Source organism: Caretta caretta, chromosome 2 (genome assembly GCF_965140235.1).
Source record: "Caretta caretta isolate rCarCar2 chromosome 2, rCarCar1.hap1, whole genome shotgun sequence".
NCBI classification, from domain to species: Eukaryota; Metazoa; Chordata; order Testudines; family Cheloniidae; genus Caretta; species Caretta caretta.
Window position 1 is genome coordinate 184,109,058 of NC_134207.1, and position 23,017 is coordinate 184,132,074.

At 43.2% G+C, this 23,017-nt stretch overlaps 2 protein-coding genes across 4 annotated transcripts in view; one reads left to right on the top strand and one right to left on the bottom strand.

Moving 5' to 3' along the window:
• The window catches only part of MLH1 (mutL homolog 1), a 38,002-nt gene extending 27,401 nt beyond the window's left edge, over nucleotides 1-10,601 (bottom strand). The window contains exons 1-5 of one of the 2 annotated variants that reach the window (XM_048838987.2): nucleotides 10,239-10,601; nucleotides 8,231-8,321; nucleotides 7,985-8,083; nucleotides 5,972-6,045; nucleotides 605-677 (exon numbers count right to left, since the gene is read on the bottom strand). In XM_048838987.2, coding sequence (XP_048694944.2) covers nucleotides 605-677; nucleotides 5,972-6,045; nucleotides 7,985-8,083; nucleotides 8,231-8,321; nucleotides 10,239-10,354 — 453 coding nt within the window. In that variant the 5' untranslated portion in view covers nucleotides 10,355-10,601. Of the gene's footprint in view, nucleotides 1-604; nucleotides 678-5,971; nucleotides 6,046-7,984; nucleotides 8,084-8,230; nucleotides 8,322-8,471; nucleotides 8,975-10,238 lie in introns of those variants that run through there. The other variant, XM_048838989.2, reaches the window with a different exon arrangement.
• Nucleotides 10,602-10,770: 169 nt separating this feature from the next.
• TRANK1 (tetratricopeptide repeat and ankyrin repeat containing 1) overlaps nucleotides 10,771-23,017 on the top strand; it is a 92,320-nt gene continuing 80,073 nt past the window's right edge. The window contains exon 1 of one of the 2 annotated variants that reach the window (XM_048838983.2): nucleotides 10,771-10,880. The gene's annotated coding sequence lies outside the window, so the exon portion shown is untranslated. Of the gene's footprint in view, nucleotides 10,881-13,381; nucleotides 13,401-23,017 lie in introns of those variants that run through there. The other variant, XM_075125646.1, reaches the window with a different exon arrangement.

The following is a 23,017-nucleotide window of genomic DNA, read 5'->3' on the forward strand; positions in this document are numbered from 1 at the left end:
CTCCCAAGTGTGAGCAGCATGGGAAAAAACACTAACTCTTCTCTTCCCATACTGCTATATCTACTGCACAATATTAATCTGTGTTTTATGTACCGATTCTTTATTTAGGTGACTAGGTCAACTAACACACTAGACCTAACACTGGATTTGGAAGCCAGTGTCCCATTAAGTTTATGATGCAATTCAATATTGCATGGTTTTAAATATGATGTACACCTAACTCTCCCAATGCTAACATGTCAAGCCCAAACATAACAAAATTAAATATTTCTCCCATGTCACTATACACTGCCACCATCTAGAGAGGAAGAGAAGCCTGTGCAATTTGCCCTACAGTCTTTGGACAGATTTCACAAAGCACTTATGTTGTTGTAAAATCTGTAAAATACTCTACAAGGTCACAAAAACTACATGGCAATTATAAAATACGTTTTTAGTTGATGAGGCTGTAGATGTGCAGGCCAGAAAGACAGACAATAACCTAAATCCTTTGGGGGCATGGATCATCATCTTGTTCTGTGTTTACCTAGCACAGTAGGGTACTGGTCCATGAACTGGGCTAGGACTATGGTAATACAAGAAACAAATCACCACCACCACCTACCGTGATCTGAGTCCCCTGGTTTCCAGCACAAGGTTTGGGAGGCGCTTTCAGTTTTCCATCACAATAGCTAGCTCTAATCAGAAAAAAAAAAAAATAGTTGTCAGACACTGAAGTAGCTGGGGGGGAGGGGGGATCAGACATGAATATTGTGAAAAATCAGGTAGGGGCGAGGGGGTTTCAGGAAATAAGCCATTCCAGTCAGTGTTGGGGTTTTTGTTTTTTGTTTTTAACCAAGTTTTACTTTTCATTTTTTGAACTTCTATGTCACTAACATATTTACAGGAATATAAAACAAATATTTGAGATTTTTTTGATACAAGAAACATTGGGCTCTAATATCAGTCTTTGAGTGAGAACTTTAAGTATTCTTAAAGCTTGAAGAGGAAATAAAATGGACAATGTGAAAGGAATTACTAATCTGCATGATTAATCAAGCTTATATGTGGTTTAATTTATTTTTATTTTTACTGGTTGCAATTTTTTTTCCCTTGTCTTGTGGACAAGTAAGAGCCACAATTGTATTCTATTCTCTTATCGATTTGCAATCACTCCCACCTGCTCAGGTAATAAAACAGAATCTTACAATATCCTCTGCTGTAGGATGGGGTTATAACTCTTTCTTTTTTGTTTGAGGTTCAGCTATTTCCTTGTTAAGGACCATAGGACAGTGCTTCAGCAAGGGACAAGTTAGATTAGCAGACCTGCCTTGTAAATATAGTATCTTACAAACCTACACGTGCACTTTATTATTTTCACTATTGGAGTATTATAGTTAGGATCTTTGAAGGATGTAATTGCTTTAGTGAGTTATACAGGTTAATCAGTTTATGTAGTACATGTTTCTAGTCCCTACCTATGTATTGTATAGTTAGTATAAGACAAAGTTATTTCCTGTTAAGAGGAAATACAGTAGTTCTAAGTTATAACAAAAACTTTATCTCTAATGGAAGGAGAGATTCTCACTTAAGCTAACTGGTACAGGTTTTCCTTAACTGTCCCATTTTTGTATTCCTGGAACAATATTCACAACACTGTTTGCAAAAACAAAAAAGATGAAAAACTGCTACATTTTCATTACTGTAAAACAAAACATTTTTTAAAAAACCATGACTGCCCTCTAGTGGCCAAATATTTTTCTTCAAAATTCACATAAATTTTAACAAACTTTAAGATACCGGGGACAGCCAATATACATCTCTTTCCAGGTACAGAATTTAGATAACTATTATCACTTTATTTAAAAACTACCCAATTCTAAACATTTTGCATGTAAAAATGCCTTTGTTAACTTGAGATTACATTACTGTAATCTACACCTTGGAGGCTCAGCCCAATGCAAAATATTGCAGCATTCTTATTAAATGGCATTCAACTTGGGTACAACATCAGACCAGTGCTCTGTGACATACACTGGCTTCCAATAAGCTTCAGGGTGGAATTCAAGGTATCCTAAATGGCTTGGGACCAGGTTACCTGAGAATTCACCTCTTCCCGCGTCCCCAGCCCCACAGTTAAGACCAGGTAAGGGATTTGAGCAGAAGCTCTTTCAACATAAACAAAAGGGGACTGGTGGCAGGGCATTCTCTGTAAGGAGTCCTCAGTTGTAGAGTCTGCTCCCTTTTGGTTTGCCAGAGACCAGATTTATGAACCTCCCAAATGTGTTGCGAAGCCCATCTTTTTACCCTCTTGATTAAGGTTGCTGAGGATGGTGGGGGCTAAGGTGTACATATTTATGGACAGTCCTTTGGTTTTTAATTTATGGGGCAGTGGGTCAAAGTACCAGATGGATACCTATAGGACTTTTTTTTTTCAGTTGAAGACAAAATAAATTAGAAAGAGAACAGTTAGCTATTTGAAGATGTCATAATCATTAAAAACAAATATGTTAACAAAAGGGTTTAATGCTGCAATGTTATAACCATGTTTATCCCATGATATTACAGAGACAAGACGGATGATGTAATATATTTTATTGGACCAACTTCTGTTGTTGGTGAGAGACTAGCTTTCGATCTTACATAGAGCTTTTCTTCAGGTCTTCTAGTTTTCCAAACTTGAAGAGCTTTGTGTAAACTGGAAAGCTTGTCTCTCACCAACAACAGAAGTTGGCCCAATAAAAGATATTATCTCACCTACCCTTTTCTTAGAGAGACAAGGTAAGTCAGTTTGTATAAGATAAAGCAAGACATAACCTAGAAAGGGGAAAAAAACCAAATCTGAACAAAAAACCACCCGTATTTGGAGTGTCTTAAGCCATGAGGTTCTCTGAGTATCCTCAAATATAATGTTGTAATTAGAGATTGCATCATAACTGATATGCCCAAGGGGAACATGCCCAATGTGGACAGAATCTTCAGGAAATTTATCTGACAAAAATCTAAGAACTCTCTAGTGAGCATATGCAAACTGTAAATTTTCAAAGGCTTATAACTTGGCCAAATTTGGGTAGGTTTTCATCAGAATGGCAAAAGGCTCATCACAAAGGCCACTTCCTTGCCAAATTTTAACTCCCTGCTCCAAAGCATGGGCTCACTAAAGCTCATCAAAGAAAAGGTTGCCAGAATTTTTTTTTAACATGGACAAAACAATGTATTTTTTCCTAGCCTCATTCTCGGAACAGCTGAACCAATTTGGGTAAAATTTCCCCAAGTAATTTAGTCTGAGGTATATACCCAGCAAAGAAAATTTTCAGTGGTTAAGAGTTTGGCAAAATCATAAGCAACTGAAAACATGGTCTTATAATGGGAAATATCAAGTAACCAGTTCTACCTATATAATTTTATCTGAAAGTGAAAAATGGACAAGAAAGTTTGCACTAGATTGGTCTCTAAAATAGAATTCCTTTAAAGTAGGGCTATCAATTAATCACAGTTAACTCACATGATTAACTCAAAAAAATTAATCGCGATTAATTGCACTTATAACAACAGAATACCCATTGACAATTAAATATTTTGGATGTTTTTCTACATTTTCAATATTGACTTAAAATACAAAGTGCACAGTGCTCACTTTATATTATTATTTTTTATTACAAATATATGTACTGTAAAAACGATAAACAAAAGAAATAGTATTTTTCAGTTTATCTCATAAAAGTACTGAAGTGCAATCTCTATCATGAAAGTGTAACTTACAAATGTAGATTTTTTTTTTTGTTACATAACTGCACTCAAAAGCAAAACAGTGTAAAACTTTAGAGCCTACAAGTTCACACAGTCCTACTTCTTATTCTGCCAATCACTAAAACATATACGTTTGTTTACATTGACGGGAGATACTGCTGCCTGCTTCTTACTTACAATGTCACCTGAAATTGAGAACAGGTGTCCACATGGCACTGTTGTAGCCGGCTCTGCAAAGTATTTACGTGCCAGATATGCTAAACATTCGTATGCCCCTTCATGCTTTGGACACCATTCCAAAGGACATGCTTCCATGCTGATGATGCTCATTAAAAAAATAATGCTTCAATTAAATTTGTGACTGAACTCCGTGGAGGGACAATTGTATGTCTCCTGCTCTGTTTTACCTGCATACTGCATATATTTCATAGCAGTCTTTGATGATGACCCAGCACGTGTTCGTTTTAAAAACATTTTCACTGCAGATTTGCCAAAACGCAAAGAAGGTACCGATGTGAGATTTGTAAAAATATAGCACTTGACCCAAGGTTTAAGAATCTGAAGTGCCGTCCAAAATCTGACATGGATGAGGTGTGGCGCATGCTTTCAGAAGTCTTAAAAGAGCAACACTCTGATGCAGAAACTATAGAACCCAAACCACCAAAAAAGAAAATCAACCGTCTGCTGGTGGCATCTGACTCAGATGATGAAAATGAACATGCGGCAGTCCTCATCGCTTTGGATCGTTATCAGGTAGAACCCATCATCAGCATGGACACATGTCCTCTGGAATGGTGGTTAAAGCACGAAGGGACATATGAATGTTTGGCGCATCTGGCACGTAAATATTTTGCAATGCCAGTTACAACAGTGCCATGCGAACACCTGTTCTCACTTTCAGGTGACATTGTAAACAAGAAGCAGGGAACAGTATCTCCTGCAAATTGTGATCAACCTTGTTTGTCTGAGTGATTGACTGACCAAGGAGGAGGACTGAGTGGACTTGTAGGCTCTGAAGGTGTACATTTTATTTTTGAATGCAGGGTTTTTTGTACGTAATTCTACATTTGTAAGTTCAACTTTTATGATAAAGAGATTGCACTAACGTACTTGTATGAGGTTAATTGAAAAATACAATTTTTTTGTTTTTTACAGAGCATATATTTGTCATCAAAAATAAATATAAAATGAGCACTGTACACTTTGTAGTCTGTGTTGTAATTGAAATTAATATATTTAAAAATGTAGAAAACATATAAAAATATTTAAAATAAATGGTATTCTATTGTTGTTTAACAGCGCAATCAATTGCGCGATTAATTTTTTTAATCGCTTCACAGCCCTACTTTAAAGGAATTGTTCATCTTATATGAAGGTTTAAAATTACGTTAAATTAGCTAAACCCAGCAACGTTACTTACCTCTATAGTTTGAACCAGTGGTTCTCAAACTTATTTGACTGCAACCCTCTGTTGTCTGTAGTAGGTTACGCCCCTGCCTCACCACACAATTTTTTACCGATTAAAAAAAAATCGACACACAACTCACTAAATATTAGAAACAGTAACGATACAAACAGAACCAACAATCCATTGCAATAAGAGCAAAAGCAAAACTGTGATCAATGCTTATCATTAAATGTGCACACTGCATCATAGCAAACGGATTAACGTATGGATGGCAATGACTTTGTGTAATGCGATGCAAGCTTAAGAGAAATCTGTAAAAATGCATAGCACCATCTAGAGACAAATGCACAGCACCATCTGAGGACCTGATATGTTTGGAGGAATCAGCTTTGCTAGTTATTCATTGCTGTGGGTAAAATGTGCGCAGTATATTTCCCCCCCGCCCCTCTAAAACTTCTCTCGCCTTCCAGTTTGAGAGCCTCTGGTCTGAATAAAGAGCACTCGATCCACAACTGTGCTTCTGCCTATATCTTTGCTCTCACTTCCTTCTACCACCCCCGTGCTTGTCATCTCTAGTCCTATTACAAGCTTCCTCCACAATGCTCCATTTTATTCTTCTTCCATTTGATATTTGCATTGTTTTTGTAGCCACCCATATGCCTGAAACTCCCCTTTTCCTCTGTCCTGAATGACCATGCCCTCCTCTTAAAATCATCCCTTCCATGACTTTATTTGTATCCAAGATACCATCCATATTATTAACAACTTTGAAAAGAGAATAAATGTTTATTACACACAACACAAACTTTTTAAGAGAGTGAATACACAGCATACCTGTATGCACACTTTGCATCAGCAGTTTTAGTTGTGACAGTAACATGGGCAACATGACTTATGCTAGCCAATGCCTATAGGGGGAAAAAATGAACTTTTACAAACCTCACTCAAGAAAATATTAATTTTGGAATTAATACTTCTACAGTGGTAGCGATTAAAATGTAGACATTTACCATTTGCAAGTAATTCATGTTACTGCGATATTCCCTATTTGTTAATTACTTGTAAGTGGTATATGTCAACATTTTAATAGCAAACACAGGATAGACTAAGTATTAACACAGAACCAGTGACACTGGTATAATTAAAGGCTTGACAGTTCTTAATCAATGCACTATTTTCCTTTAAAGGATTCTACTCAGAAGTAGCTTTTTACCTTCTTGATTTCCTTTTTAAATAGAAACTGAAATATTTTAAAAAAAAAACAAAAATTAAGGGCTGAAGAGCTCCCAGCCTACATCTCTGGGTTCTTGACAGGAGATCTCCACCCAAAAAGAAAAGACAGGCCCTAAAAATTCACATTATTTAAAATTTTAAAAGTTATTTCTAGTCTTCTCAATACATCATAAAGCAAAAAGGGCATAAATTCATTCCCATCCCTCTCCCTTTTCAGGTTGAAAATGACCAAGGAATGTGTTTTGAAACAAATATATTTACAACATATTTATATATTTGCATTACGACACAATATGCTTTTTCTTTTATTGCTTTCAAAACTTCTAATTTTATTTTATTATTTTGTGTGAGATTGAAAGACAAGGCTAAACCCTAGATCTTCCAAAGAACTGGGATGATCAAGGAACTAGGAAGAGCTAATTAAAATTAAGTGGTGATAAGAAGGGATATCACTTTTGTTAAAGAGATAACTATTAAGTTTTGCAGCCAGTCGTCAAAGGGGAAGAACTCTCTGTGAATCCATTTAAACACACGCTGCTCAGGGGAGTGGATCTCAAAGGGAGCCAGTTTTAAATTAAGCCAACAGGAGAAGCCTAACTTGCTTGCAACTTCACAGTGTGGGTCAATGGATAGAAAAAGCAGGGCATGAGGCTGTCTCCTTCCCTCCCAGTTTGCACAGCAATCAGAGCTCTAAGATCTCAGACATAACAGGGTATAAACTGTAATTATTATTCCTTCCTTTGCATAGAAGCTTTTAGCTGCATTAACAAAACCATAGTACCTCTTTTTATTAATGCATTTTCTGTATAACCTGCTTTTATTTTGCATATTTCCTCAGTTTTGTTTTAGTCTTATACTGAGTATAAAATACACACTACAGATCCTATGATGGCAATTTTTAAGGGTGTAACTACTTCTTGTTCTTTCTAAAGGCACATTGCCACAGCACATCCTTCACAAAAGTGGCAGGGGAACTTACCAGGTTCATAGGCATAAAAGGGGAGGGGAGGTGATTCTGAGTTGACAGTACTTAATCCTTCTATCTCCAACTTGGTCCCCCTACAGATCCACATGTAAAATTCTTCCACCCCAGACACAATTATCCTGCTGGTGGCACTGTAATCTTCTGCCAGGAGGCCAAACACCTCTGCAAACCAGTCAGCTTCACTACCGCCAACCCTGGGATCTCAGTCAGCAGTTCTAGAGGCTCCACAGCTTGGGTCTTATTCCAACAATCTCCTCCTCTTTACTCTCCCCAACCCACACTGCTCCATCTCTTCTGGGGGAGAACCAACATGCTCCCTAGTGCTCAAATATCAATGGGGGAAGAGGACCAAAGTGACCCCAAAAACTAATCTTCGCCAGATCACTTAAATAGATTTGTCTACCCATCCCCCGCAGTTAACACACACTTCCTGGATTCCACATCACTCTTTTCCTTGCACTCTACCTCCACCCTAAACACTCCCCCACATGCACACCAACCATACTCAGCGCCAAGATGGAGTCTCATAAGAAACTCGATCTTTTAAAAATGACTTCAGGAATCAGAAATTAACTACATCCCTTTACAACACATAGTAGCAATGAAAAAGCTGTTAATCATAAACTTACCTCTCCCCTAAACCCATATGTAGAAATACTAGCCAGATCTTCAAATTTTTGCAATTTGCTTGTAGTGAATCTCTCACACACAATATTCAAATCTTCTTTCTATATAAGACAGACAGACACGCATTAACATTTCATTTCTATTTCCACAATTTCTTAAGGCAGGGAAAAATTTATGATGAATGTCTGAAAACAAAGTCCACAAGTAAGCACTACACCAACCTGTACCTGTCCAGTAGGTTTACCTACCCTGATTCCACACCCATTATCTTGGATCTGAATGAGTTTCAGACCTCCTTCCTTAACGATCACCTGGATGCTGGTAGATTTGGCATCCAAACTGCAAAAAGCAAAGCATCTCTCAGTGTCCAGTTAAGTGACATTTTCTTTCAAAGAAATCTAGTCTGCAATTATACTGCAATTTATATTATGCCCCCTCCCTCCCTCTTCTCATAACAATCACTAAACAGCTAACAGCAATGAGTCTAACCTTTCAGCATGGCTGCTGTGAGGGTTTTTGGGGTCATGGCATCAGTCTCCCCTATTTTTCTCTTCCCCCCCCATTCTGGAGCCAGGCCACCAAAAGGCAAAGACACCGGGAGCCAGTCCCTTCTTTTCTGACTGATATATCATGCAATAAACCTTGTAGCCCAAAGCTGCCAGTAAGGGGGGGGGGGGGTGAGGGGGGGAAGAGTTATGCAGTTTAATGCTGTCAGGGACTGTTAGCCCATTTTCTCCAATCCCAGCAGCACACTGGGGGTGTGATGCCTACAGGCACCAAGGGGTTAAATTAGGGTTGCCAGGGGTCCAGTTTGCCCTGTCGAAAAGGGACCCTGGCAGCTCCGGTCAGCACTACTGACCAAGCCGTTAAGAGTCTGGTTGGCAGCACAGCGGGGTTAAGGTAGGCTCCCTGCCTACCCTGGCTCCACACGGCTCCCAGAAGCAGCAGCATGTCCTCCCTCTGGCTCCTACACACAGGGGCAGCCAGGGGCCTCTGCACATTGCCCCCACCCCAAGCACTGGCTCTGCAGCTCCCACTGGCCAGGAACCTCAGCCAATTGGAGCTGCAGGGGCAGCACCAGCAGACGGGGCAGTACACAGAGCTGCCTGGCCGTGCCATTGTGTAGGAGCCAGAGGGGGGATATGCTGCTGCTTCTGGGAGCTGTTTGAGGTAAGCTCTGCCCAGAGGCTGCACCCAACCCCCTCCCATGCCCCAACCCCCTGCCCTACAAAAGAGCCCAGAGCACCCTCCCCCACCCTGAACCCCTCATCCCCAGCCCCACTCCAGAGCTTGCACCCCCAGCCAGAGCCCTCATCCACCCCACACCCCCATCTCCTACCCCAGCGCTGATCCCCCTCCCACCCTCCAAACCCCTCAGTTCCAGCCTGGAGCACCCTTGTGCACCCCAAATCCCTGATCCCCAGACCGCCACCAGACCCCACACCCCCCAGCTGGAGCCCTCATAGCTCCCCCCCATTCCCTACCCCAGCCCAGAGCCTCCTCCCACACCATAAACCCCTCATTTCTGGCTTCACACCTGAAACCTCACACCCGGAGCCCAGAGCCCATATCCCCTCCCACACTCCAAACCCCTCAGCTCCACCCCCGCAGCCCGGAGCCTGCAACCCCTCCCAGCCCAATCCCCTTCCCTAGCCTGTATCCCCACCAGGGGATCCTGAACCTCTCCTCCCCAGCCCCACCCAGAGCCCACACCTCCAGCCCAGAGCCCATATCCCAACCCGCAGCCCACTCCGAATCCCTCAGCCCCCCCCTGCACCCCAACCCCGCGCCCAGGCCGGTGAAAATGAGCGAGTGAGGGTAGACAGAGGGGGGGGGGATGGAGTGAGCAAGAGGCGGGGCCTTGGGGAAGGGGCGGGGCCTCGGTGCTGGGGTTTGTGTGAGTGGGAGGTTGGCAACCCTCGCCTAACTAAAGGGCAGCGCCCGCGAAGGAGAACCCCAAGGGTGGCGTTTCCCGCCCCCAGGAGCGGCCTTTGCCCTTCGCCCTCAGGGCAGCCGCAGGGCACGTTCGCGGCCACTTCCAGCCACCCCCAGCTTCCGTGGCGAGATGGGGGCACCCCAGCGATGCGCCCGGGGGCACCGGAGCGCCGCCGGCGGGCGCCAGGACCGAAGCCGGTCGGGCTGCGTTGAGCGTAACTGCCGCTTGCCCCCGCCACGCGCACCAACCGCCCAGCCCCCTGCCCGCGTGCGCGGCCCGGGGGTGTATCGGGCAGGTGCCCTCCCCCCCGGCCGCGTTACCAGTTCTCCAGCATCTCCTTGATGGCGTTGGCCGGCCTCTGGATGACCTCGCCGGCCGCGATGCGGTTCACCACGACCTCGTCCAGCCGCCGGATCACGCCAGCCATCAGCGCCATGAGGCGCACCCGGGCCCGGGGGGGAGATGCTGAGGGGCCGGGATCTCTGAGCGGGGAAAGGGAGACCACCAGACCCAAGTGGGAGGAGCGAGGAGGGGAAGGGGGGGGGGTCCTGCGGGCGCGCGGCAAAGTAGGGTCGCGAACCCAGCAGACTCGCGCCAAACCGTTGCGGCGAGAGCCTTGGCAGCTGCCGATTGGAAGGCGCAGGTGTCAATCGGCGGGGCTGGTCCAGCAGCTGTGTGGCGCAGAACTACAACTCCCATCGTTCCCTGCCCGCACCCTGGGGGCGGGGAATGATGGGGGGGGTAGGGAGGTGGTTACTTGTGTTCGCGAACGCGCTCGTTCCTATTGGCTGATCCCGTGTCATGACTTGACATTTAGGGGGCTGGCAGGCCGGTCTGCAAGTGGTTCTGCGTGGCGCTTAGAGTTGTGGGAGCTGCCGGGGGTCCCGAACAACTGCACGGGGGGGGCCTGGTTGTTCCATCTGACGCTGCAGGCCAGGGGGTCCCTGTGTAGAGGCTTATGCGTAAGCATTACAAATAATTTCTTGACCAATTTGTTTTTTCCTTGCCTTCATATTGTTTGCTGCAGTTAGTTTCTTGATATTGTACTTGTATTGGGATAAACAGTTCAGCAATGCCATGCACATTATCAGTGAGATACTGTTTCTTCGGTAGCCAGGCTCTTCATACCATGAAGTACAGGTTCAGAGACAGTTCCGTTGCCTGGTGGTCGAAATAGTTATATATTTCATATTACCCTCATTCCAAATGGATATTCCAGATTCAGATAATCTTGAAATGTAACCCATAATTCTGCTTAGATTTTGGAGTCTCCTATTTTGAGAAATACCAAACTGCAAATAGTCTTTTGCCCAGCCCTCCAGTCTTGTGCACATTCCTGATAAGATGCTAGTATATTAATTAACAAAGAAGTATACAGCAATAATACAGTTGCTTTTTACATAGTAGCCAAATTCATCCATACTTCAGTGATAAGGATTTAAAACCACAGGCACGTGAATTCACTTGCTCAATAATATACAGTTTAAATGACAGTTAGGCCTGGTCCAGTGGTTTCTAGCTGATTGCCTACTTAATTGTCCATATATGGTAGACTGAGGTGTAGTTGACCAGTCTGTTAGTTATAAAGAACTTCATTTTTCTTTTCTGGATGCCCAGGCGTTTCTTCACTGTGCACTGATAATTTCTGCTGTCTTCGGTCTGTGGGATGCATCCTTAAACAACTTATCTTGGTTCACATAATAAAGATTTTTGCTTGTTTGTTTTACATTTCTCTGGTAACCCAAATTTAATATACAGATTAATTTAATTTAGTTTGTTTACAGTGTAATAGGGACCAAGTCTTTTATAACACAAGCTATACTTTTGTTCTGATTTTCCCAATTCTTTAGCACAAATAAACCTGTTTTAGATACTTTTGCAGTTGTTGCATAGATGTTCCTTTTCACTTAACATGTGCATTACTAATTTTTCATAATAAATATACTTCTCGACTGCTAAAATAGGTGCTCACAATCTTCTGAGAAGTGTACTGCTCTCTCCTGCTGAGCACTCTGTTTTAGCAAAAGAGTTAGTAACAGAATTTTTATCCAAGTTTTTCAGAGTTAATTTGCTTGTGATACCAATTCCACTTTTAACTGTTTAGAAGCACAAACTTTAACAACCAGTATGTCCTTTTAACATAACATAAAAGAAAAGAGTATAAAAAGTAAACCAAACTTAATTTTAAATGCAGGTCTATATAAACACATTGAGAGTATTAAACTTTTATGACACTTGGTTGTATTTGGGAGGCAAAGCTGGAAACCTGTTGAAATTGTTTGGTTAGCTTTAACATTTTGCAACATAACCAGACATAGTATATATTGTAATATATTTTAAACCATTTTTGTTATAACATTCTAATAACTATATCTTATTATTTAATGCATAAACAACTTTTATAAGAACCCAAACAAGAAATTGACATTTTGTTAATGTTACCTTTGCATTAATGTTGAAGTTTCCCCTTACAATTTTCTCTTTGAATAAAAAGCCATGATTAATAAAAGGGAAATTGTTTTTGTTTGCAGTTGCATTATTTGTTGAGGCAAAAATATATGTATACGTATGTATTTATAAATGAGGCATTTTTGAGGTTTGCAAAAATTAGTTGGTTATTAATAATAGTATGATGGTTATACCCCAACTGTAATATTAAAATAATGTGGTACCACTTACATTTAAAAAAAAGTATAAAATAGATTTTTGTTGCAACAGAATTAAAACAAACAACTCGTGACACACACACAATACAAGGACACAGGACAACATACGTGACAACTTACAATTAAAGATGAATGGTGTCAGAATTGTATTCATAACTATACAAGATAAGGCATTAAGAGCTCAAAATTATTATTATTTAGAAAACAGACAGGTAAATGAAAAAGTTAAACATGTAAATAAGCAAGTATTTACCTTTTCATTTAATTCTTTTTAATAAGAATTAATAAAAATTAAGTGCCCACTTTGCTATATTAATTTAGTAACTGAAGGAATTTTCCATTACTTTATTTTAAAAACTGCTATATGGAAACAAGGAAAACTCATGTTTCAAATATTAGTCAGTGGTTAGGATTAGAAACCTGAATTTCTGTTGCTTGGCAACCATATCTTCAAGAAAGTTAGGAGTATTTTCAGCTGTTGCATTCCTGAAGGCTTAAAATAATTAATTCGCCTGACTTAATTAAAGTGAAGTTTTTACCTTGTTTTCTCTGTTTGTTGTGTTGCTTTGTCTTCAGTTGCTTCACTTTTTTTTAGCAGTGGAGATTTCTGTAATAACTGTAACAATTTTACATTTAGTTTTTAAAACAAAGAGAGGGCAGAAGTGGGGGGGGGGGGGGAAAGGAAGAGCAATCTAGGATGGGGAGGGAGACCTCAGCCAAGAGAGATTGTTTTTACCTTTATCAAGTTATCTTAAAGGACAGGCAGCAGCAGCAAGTTTAGCAAACTGAGAGAAGATATAAAGGAAAACTTAACTGGTATGTATAAATATTTGAGTAAGAAGGTAATATTATTAGCTCTGCGGGAGGAGTGGGGCTCCATGGGCTAAAGCAGTTGGGAATCCATAACCCCTGGTTTTTATCCTGGCTCTGAGAGGAGAGTGGGGGGTGATTATCAGCTCTTCCAAAACCTGAATTTGTTCCCCTTGTGTCTCTTGTTTTTGTCTGTATGCCAAATGGATTGCAGGAGTGTCCTTGCCTGCTGCAGTTAACTGTTTCTGGGTAACTCTGTGTGATACTGCATCAATTCTAGGTGTTAAACTGCTCACTCTCTTGATTTTTCACTTTGAAATTCTTTTTTATCCACTCCCCTGCAATCATGTTGCACCTCCTGTCTCCTAATGTGCTCTGTGAACTGTTCCGTTTTGTCCTTCATATGATTTACCAATCCAGTGACAGTATTGTTTGCTGCTTCTCGCTCCTGTGCACTTATTTCTCCTGTTCTAACAGGACCCAGTCTAGATCTCAGTTTAGGATTTACCAGAACCTGGCTCTTATCCTACAGTGGTGGTTGCAGTGTGGTGGTCCCTGCCAATGGGTTGTTAGGTGGCTGGTCTAGGTCATTCCACATGTCCCCATTGCAACACCCATTCCAATCATCCCATGTTCCATCTTTTAATTTTGCTAGGGCCATCTTTTTCCATTTCCGTCCCTATTCTTCAGGCACTATATAAGTACCCAAAGTCTGTTGTTGCCCAACAAGATTTATAATGGGGGCTGGCACTTCTCTTCTTTGCAGATTCTCTACAGCTGTTTCTAATTTTCTATTCTGTTCCTGTGCTTTCCAGTGTTTTTTTGCTTCTGTTGTTTCTTCTCACTTTTTCTTTGTTTCTGTTACTTGCCCCATCAATTTTGTGGTGTGTTGTCTTAACCATTTAACAGTCCTGTTCATAGTTTGCAATATTATACATTTCTTACTCTTATTATTATTTTTCAGGGCTACAGTCTCTGCCCTAGCCTTACAGATTCTATTCCATGTTTCTTCCCCACTTTGTTTTTTAAACTCATATGGACTGCTTTTTTTTTTTTTTTTGATACCCAGTGTGTCCAAACCTTATTAAAATCTGTGAAGATATCTAGGGAGGGAATTAGGTGGTTCCCTAGCTCGGAGTTTTCTGTCATGTTAGGTTGCAACCCCTACAGCAGACAGCTCGCCACTTACCAAATCAACAGTTGGGGTCACCAATGTTGTCTGTTGTGTGTGTGTGTGTGTGTGTGTGTGTGTTCTCTCGGTATACAGTCCCAGCCCCGCACAGATAACTGGTTCAGCAGACCTTGATAGCACTACTCAGAAAGACCACAGACTCGGTTCGGTGGTGAAGGCACTTGGCCAGGTTTATTATTGATGAAGCACGATCCTAGTGCCCTGGCTCCATGGTTAAAAGTACACTAACACATGTATGCTCACGACAATGGACCAGCTGAGTCAACAGCAGGAGTATATGCTGCCCTCTAGGCTGGACAAAGGTACCCCTCTCATTATTTCTCTTTGATACATGGATATGAACAAGTTACGTATTACACTCCTGATATGGTTAGTTACCAACTCTACACCTTGTACCTCCTGGTTTGAACAAAACATTCATTATTCATTCATTATTCTGTCCTCCCATCCTTCTCTTACTCAGGGTCAGTGTGTTCCTGTACCATCTCCCAGGAATGTGTTTATATAAATGTCCTGTACTTAGGAGTGCCTGTGTTTTAGCAAGGCTTGTTGTACCTTTGCCAAGTTCATGTACCAGACAGTGAACTTGTAAGCAAGCGTCTGCTTTATGACAGAGCCTGACTTTGGCTCATAGCACAGCCTGGCTTTTTTGACTGTGGTTCGGGCCTCAAGTCTTGCACCAGGCCCAGTGCTCTAGGCTCTCTCTCTCTCTACTACAGCCACAGGTAGGCCGCAACAACAAAGAGGACCTCTGTAATGGAAAGGCAAAAGGGAAGAACCCAGTGCTAACCATGGCCATTGTCAATGACAAACTGCAGGAAGCATCTGTGAGCTGGATGCATTGCTATATGAGAATATGCATCCTGAAGGTTGAGGACCACAAACCAGTCACCTGAATCGAATGACAATATTATTGCTACTAAGGTTCCCATCCTGAATGTGTTCTGATTCCTTAGGTTCATGATTGGTCTCTATCTTCCTTTCGTCTTGGGTATCAAGAAGTACCTGCAGTAGAACTCTTTCCCAATGAAAGAGAGGAGAACTGGTTCAATCACCGCCAGGAGCAGGAGGGATTGTATGACCTGCCTTGAGAGAAGAACCCCTGAAAGGGGAAGGGGGCGTGGAAGGGATGGAGCTGAAGTGAATGGCATAGCCTGATGTAATGACTTCTAGTATCTAGCTGTCTGATGTGATGTACTCTCGAAGGTTTGAAATGAGAAAGATGATCCCTGTCTGATGGAGGGGAAGGTGAGAGGGTGGTGGAGCATAAGAGGCAGATTGCAGAATGACCCTTGACTGAAGGGTCAAAATGGCTGGTTAGAAGAAGTTGCTGACTGGGAGGTGACAGTGCATGATGGGCCCTTCTTGAGGAATCTGGGCCTCTTCTTGCATGATTCTTTGGAAGGTTTGGTGCTGGACAGGATGACACCATTGTGCTGTCTGTGACTGTCAGAATTTTCTCTTGGTTGCAGAGATGTAGATGCCTAGGGATTGGAGGATCTCTCTAGAATCCTTTAATAAGTGAAGGAATTCATCTGTGGCCCTGCTGAAGAGCTTGGGGCCCTCAAAGATCCTCCATTGTATTCTGGACCTCCTTTAGGAGTCCAGAGAACTGCAGCCAGGAAGTGCGGTTCATAATTATGGCAGCTGCCATAGAGCAAAAAGTTGTGTTCACTGCATCCAGTGAGCCCTGCAAAGAGGCTTTGGAAATCCTCTGACCTTCAGTGATGAAGGCCTGGAACTGGTCCTTCTGGTCTTGTGGCACATAATAAAATGAGATAATTTGTGTAGTCATACTTTGCCACTTGGCCATGGTAGTTAACTATCCTGAACTGTAATGTGGCCAAGAAGGACCAGATGCTTAAGCTCCTTGTCCTGAGGAGCAGATCTGGAGTGATGTTTTCTGTTTCTTTCCTTTATGGCATTGAGCCCCAGCGAATTTGTGGTGGGCTGGGAGAAGAGGTATTCCAAGCTTGTTGCAGGTATGCAGTATTTTTTTTGTCCACCCTCTTGCAAATAGATGAGATAGTGACTGGTGTTTGCCATACTGTTCAAGCTGGTGACATATTTAGGTTAGGCTATTTTGCCATGCAGAGAGGTATGTAGGATATCTACTAGGGCATGCTGTGGTTCCTGCACCTCTTCCAAGGGGACCTGCAACGACTTAGCTATCCTCTTGGAAGACTTTGAAGTTATCCGCGTAGGGAGGGAGAAGAGGCATAACAGCCTCATTTGGTGAGGAGGACAACTTGTTAGATGGCACTGCTTCTTCCTCAACTCTCAGCTCTTGTTCTTCTAGAGCAGTGGTTCTTAACCTTTACTGCAGCCTGCACCCCTTTTGGCTCTCAAAATATGTTCTCGTACCCCTTATCAAAAATCATTGAAGTAGGTCAGTTCTTTAAACCTAGATATATTTTGTTTGTATATAACAGTAATTGTTAAATGTATAATGTTAATAAATACATAGGTTTGATGAAACAAAGTAGTTGTACTTATGTGCCTGTGCCTAATTTGTATTTTCGATGATTTACTTTCTAAAAAATCTGGCATGTCTTGCACCCCCAGAAAGGGCGTCTTACACCCCAGGGGGTGCGAGCACCCCAGGTTAAGAACCACTGTTCTAGAGGGTCTTCTTGAGGAGGGGAGTGAGTCCTGTGGTACCAGGGGTTGCCCCTTGGTGGATCCTTTTGCATGAGGGTATCCTATAGAACTGGCCTCTGTGTAGCATCCAAGGATTCCAGAAAGGCATGAGGGAAGGGGGAGGGACCCCAAGAGTGCTCCTGCCAGAGAGGTGGTTAAATCGGTCATTGTCTGGTTCATGGGGTCTCTTCCTTGGGAGACATCTCAGGCAGGGAGGTAGAGAAATTTTGGATGGACATCTGAGTCTGAGGAGGTATCTTCTCCTGTTCCTATAGAGGCAGGAGGAGTTGTGGGGGCTAAAGATGTCTGCACCGGTGGCTGTGTTCGTACCAGAAGTTGTGTTGGTACTGGCTGCCATGCCTTCACCTGTGGGTGCGGTAGCATCTGGGAGGTATGGCAGTATCTGCAGAAGATCCCTCTTGATATTTAGTAGAGGGGATTCAAGTTCTTCCAACACTCAAAGATCCTCTTGCAAAAGAAATCTAATTGGTACTGGCAAAGCAGGACAATGAGTGGTGGTTGTGATGCAACTGGCAGTACCAGGGATGGTATGGCTGGACCATCCGTATGGTCCTTATGCCCTGGACCCACAGAAGTGTGTGAGTCCAAAAGCCGAGAGATAGCAAAACAGTATAAACTAAAGTGGAAAAAGACTCTTATTCTGGAATAAGAGTTTCCAAACAAAGAGTTATACCGGTATAATTATAGTGGTAAAATTATACCTATATAATCAGGCTGGTAAATTTCCCTATGTAGATATGCACTGTGTTTCTTATAGCAACCAGGTTTCTTTGTTCTCTCCCTCCAGTAAGCTTGGCCAGTCTCCAGAGGGTTGAAAGTTATAGAATTACACATCACTTAGTTTTTCTTCTTCCATTCCATTTGGGGCATTTACTATTGCTCCCCACTTCTATTGCCTGCTGAGGATTGTCAATAACTCATCTCCAGTCAGTTACTTTGATATAGGGTTTGGCATATCTGCTTTTAGCACTTCCAGTTTTACTTGGTATGCAGGATCATTAACTTTTTGTTAGTCTTCAGAGCCCATTACATATCAATAGTGTGACGGGTTGGACCCCCCCTGTCCAGGATGCCACCTGATGTACTGGGGTTTCACTGAGCCTCTCCTGCTCCACCAGCCTGGATTCCCTCTCCCTGTTTTGCTGAATTAGGCTCTCCGGCTTCTTGCAGCACACACACACAGAGGTAGGGCCACACGCAGCTGCAGACAGACTGAAGTCAGCTCTGTATGAGATGACTCACCCAGCAGTCATGTGCCCGCCCCTTTTGGGAGATAAACCCAAAATAATACTGTCTTGCACTGTATAGAAAAATCTGCACACACAAGCTCATAAAAATTCACCCTGTTCCTCAGTGTGAAGAGAGATATGCACAGCTCCTTGCCCCGCCCCAATTAGAAATTGCATAAGATGGGTTTAATAATACCCAAAACAAATTTTATTAACTATGAAAGGCAGATTTTAAGTGGTTAAAGGGATAGCAAACCGAACAAAGCAGATTACTAAGCAAATAAAACAAAACATGCAAACTAAGCTTGATTCACTAAAGAAATTGGCTACAAATAGTAATTTCTCCCCTAAATATTGTCACAGGCAGATTACAGAGAGTCTTGAAAGCCAACAGCAGTGGCCTGCAGCTTGAAACTTCAGGTATTTCCACTCAGACTGGACGCCCTTCCAGCCTGGGCTCAACCCTTCTCCCCTCACTTCAGTTCTTGCTTCAAAGTGTTTTTCAGTGTCTCTTTGGGTGGGGAAGCAGAGGAGAACCACGATGATATCACTCCCCTGCCTTATATAGCTTTTGTGTATGAAGGGAACCCTTTGTCTTCCAGTGGAAAAACACTGGCATCCCAACGGGGGGGAGGCCCAGAACCAGGTGACTCAGACCCATGTCTCTGCAGGGTTTTAGCAGCCATTACTCGTAGGCTGTCTTGGGCATCCACAGGAAGACTAAGCTCTTTCACAGTCCATTGTCTTTGCTAATGGGCCATCAGCCCTGTCTGGCTTTTTCATTGTTGTACCTGAAGGATGAGTTGTGGGTGACACCCAAAGTAGCACATTTGAAATACAGATACATGATTAATATTCCTAACTTCAGATACAGAAAGCTTATGCTCAAATAAATTTGTTAGTCTCTAATGTGCTACAAGTACTCCTTTTCTTTTTGCGGATACAGACTAACAGGGCTGCTACTCTGAAACCAGAAATGATACAGGCATACAAATTGGATAATCACATTCAATAAATCATAACCTTTCCAATGATATCTTACATGAGCCATCTTGCAAAAAGTTTATCATAAGCATAGGGAGTGTAACGTTACAAATAGTAACACCAGTTATAGAAGGCCACGTGTTTATACCAACTCTGCCCAGTTCAAGTCACTTCCACGGACAGTGCATGAAAATGAAGGTTCTACACACACCAAAACTGCCTTGCATTAATCTTGAACAGGATTCTATCTAAATAGAAACTCAGGGCTTGTCTTTGCAGGGGAAGAAGCCCACAGTAGCTGGTGTGCACTAGTTCTCTGCCCAAACTCCCCATGTGGACACTCTTACTGTGCACTCACCTTGGAACTGTATTAAGCTAAACCACCTGAGGGCACTATTAGTGTGCAGTAAGAGTGTTCATAAGGGGAGTTGGTTCATAGTAGCTAGTGCACTTTAAATTCACCTCCTCGCTCACAAGCCCTCAGATTAGGGTGACCAGTTGTCCCATTTTTAAAGGAACAGTCCTGTATTTAAGCCCTCCTGCAGGTGTCCTGACTTTTTCTTAAAAGCGGGCAAATTGTCTCATATTTTCTGTCTCCCTCACATCAATCCTGGCCAGATACTCGCTCACTAGCGACAGTCCCACCAGCGGTGAGTCGGGGGGGGAGAGTCCAGTGGCCGACGATGGGAGTGGGTGTGCAAGGCTTGTGGTGGGATGAAGATGCAGTGTGCAGGGCCAGCCGCTCCCCCTGCTGGTCCATTAGCACAGTCCCTACTGCGGCCTACCCCCACCCTGTCCTGCTTCAGGCTGGCACTCGTTGTGTGCTGCGAACTGCGGTGGCTGGTGAGTGCAGGCAGGTGCCAGGTGGCAGCCAGTTATGTGTCGCCTCTGTTGCCCACCCGTTGGCCCTTTATGTGCTCCCCATCTTGCTGTCCTCTCCCTGCTTTGCCTCTTCACTCCCCCTCTAGCCCTGCTGCTCCTCCATATTCCCACGGGTGGGGCATGTCCCGTTCCCAGCACTGTGCAGAGAACCCCTGCCCTGGTCAGAGTGCTCAGCTCACCAGCAGCCTGGCCGGCAGGCTCCTTCCTTCACCCACTGCCTCTGGCTGGGCTAGTGCCCTGGGAAAGCCCAAGACCCTCCAACCCGGGATGCTGGCCAGGAGGAGCTGAGCCCTGCATGTGCCAAAGTCTCACACAGCACTGGCACGGGGAAGGCTCTCTTCCCCTCAGCTATGCTCTGGAGTGGGGACTGGGGGGGAGCGATTTCCAGCCTATTCATGCCCCAAACCTGCAGGCTCCACAGCAGCCCCTGGGGCAAGTGCTTAGCACCCTCTTCACCTCCCACCCCTGCGCCCTACCCCCAGGGAGCCCAGGGCTGCTTCATCCCCTAGTCACTCTTCCCTGCTGAGCCACCGCTCTGGCCGGGTTGATTGAAGCCCCTACAGTCAGGTTCCCTGGGCCCTGGTGCACAATGCATCCTTAGGGCTTGTCAAGGTTCCTTCCCCACTCTGAACTCTAGGGTACAGATGTGGGGACCTGCATGAAAAAAACCCTAAGCTTATTTTTACCAGCTTAGGTTAAAACTTCCACAAGGTACAAACTATTTTACCTTTTGTCCCTGGACCTAGATGCTGCCGCCGCCAAGCATCTAACAAATATAACAGGGAAAGAGCCCACTTGGAAACGTCTTTCCCCTCCAAGTTCTACACCCCCTTTCCTGGGGAAGGCTTGATAAAAATCCTCATCAATTTGCGTAGGTGAACACAGACCCAAACCCTTGGATTTTAAGAACAATGAAAAAGCAATCAGGTTCTTAAAAGAAGAATTTTAATTAAAGAAAAAGTAAAAGAATCACCTCTGTAAAATCAGGATCGTAAATACCTTACAGGGTAGTCAGATTCAAAACATAGAGAATCCCTCTAGGCTAAACCTTAAGTTACAAAAAGACACAAAAACAGGAATATACATTCCATTCGCACAACTTATTTTATTAGCAGTTTAAACAAAACCAGAATCTAATGCATGTCTAACTAGATTACTTATTAACTCTTTACAGGAGTTCAGTTTTTCAGTCTAAAAATTTAGACCAGTTCTAATCACTAAAGCACCGTAAGCATTTATAAGGCACACTGTCCTTTACAATAAGGCTCTTTTACACCACTCTGGCAATTCAAGGGAGCCTTAAAATGTTTACACCTGTTTTATACTCCTGGGGGAATTCACTAAGAACAATGGGAACAATTCACTAAGCAGGGAGGCTGCTACATTCTGTTCTGCCTGAGGGGACAGAGCCTGCCCCATGCCTACCTCCTCAGACACACCCAAAAACCCTGCCTCTCCAAGCATGCCATAATAGTGAGCGAGAGGGACTGAATGTCTCTCTCTCACACGCATGACTGCCAGCCCTCCTGTCCCGGTAGTGATTTATGTCTCTACTGGCTGCTCCGGGTGCCCAAACTGACCTGCCTGCACTGCTGGGGAGGGAAGTGTGACTGGTTTTAGGGAAGCCCCATCAGAAGTGAAAGCCCCCTCCTCAGCAAAGGGTGCAAATTATAAAGGCACGTAGGTCTGGTTTACACATAGTTTTTGTACTATTTCAGTTGGGGTTATGATTTTTTTTATTGAAATAGTTATGCTGGTATAACTTCTATTGTGGATGCATTTATATGGGTATTTAGGTGCCTTGTAGCCAGGTTTACATGACAAATTTTTGCTGACATAACTATGTTGGTTAGGGGTGTGATGAGGTATTATCTGTGACTGACATAGCTGTACTGGCAAAAACCCCTAGTGCAGACAGTTATATTGGCGAAATTATGCTTTTGCTGGTATAGTTCATTTTGCTCAGGGAAGCTGGCATAAGCTATATTGGCAAAATATTGCCACTACTACCACCATTCTTGCTAGCAAGCATGCTTGTGCCTCTGGACACTCAGTACTGCTCCATAAAAGGGTCCATCTCCATTCAGTTTCTATTTCTTCCACACTCAACTTTAAAGGTGAAACTTAGCAGTTCCCAGAAGCCTGGCATACTTGTGTGGAGTAGGGCTGCAGCATTTGGCATTGTTGCTTTCACTTTCAATGGGAGGGAAAGATTTCACATGGGCTATTGTTCTGCTTACTGCCAAGTTTCATTTGTAAAGCTGGGTGCAGAAGAAAAAGAAACAAACTAAGTTTCAGTTGCTATATTGTGACTCATTTCAAATGTATGACTGTTCTCTTGGAGATACCATAATGCATGTTTGCTGTGAGAGTGTTCCAGCTCATAGTTCCTGCTGAATTCTGTAGCAGAATTTTGCAAGAATTTTTATCAGAATTAAAGTGGGACGGGTAAAGTGAAACTGTGTGCCCGCATTTAAGTGTGATGACCCAGAATGGATGTCTAGTTTCAAGTTTGCACCAAACTTCAGGTGAACTGGCCTTCACCTCTATGAGCCGGCCTTCACCTCTTTGAGCCAGCCTTCCATTACTCAGCCCCGGCAACAGGCTTATATACGTTTTGTCCAGTTAGTGCGAGTTTTGCTGGAGTAAGAACTGCTGCATCTCACCCAGGGACT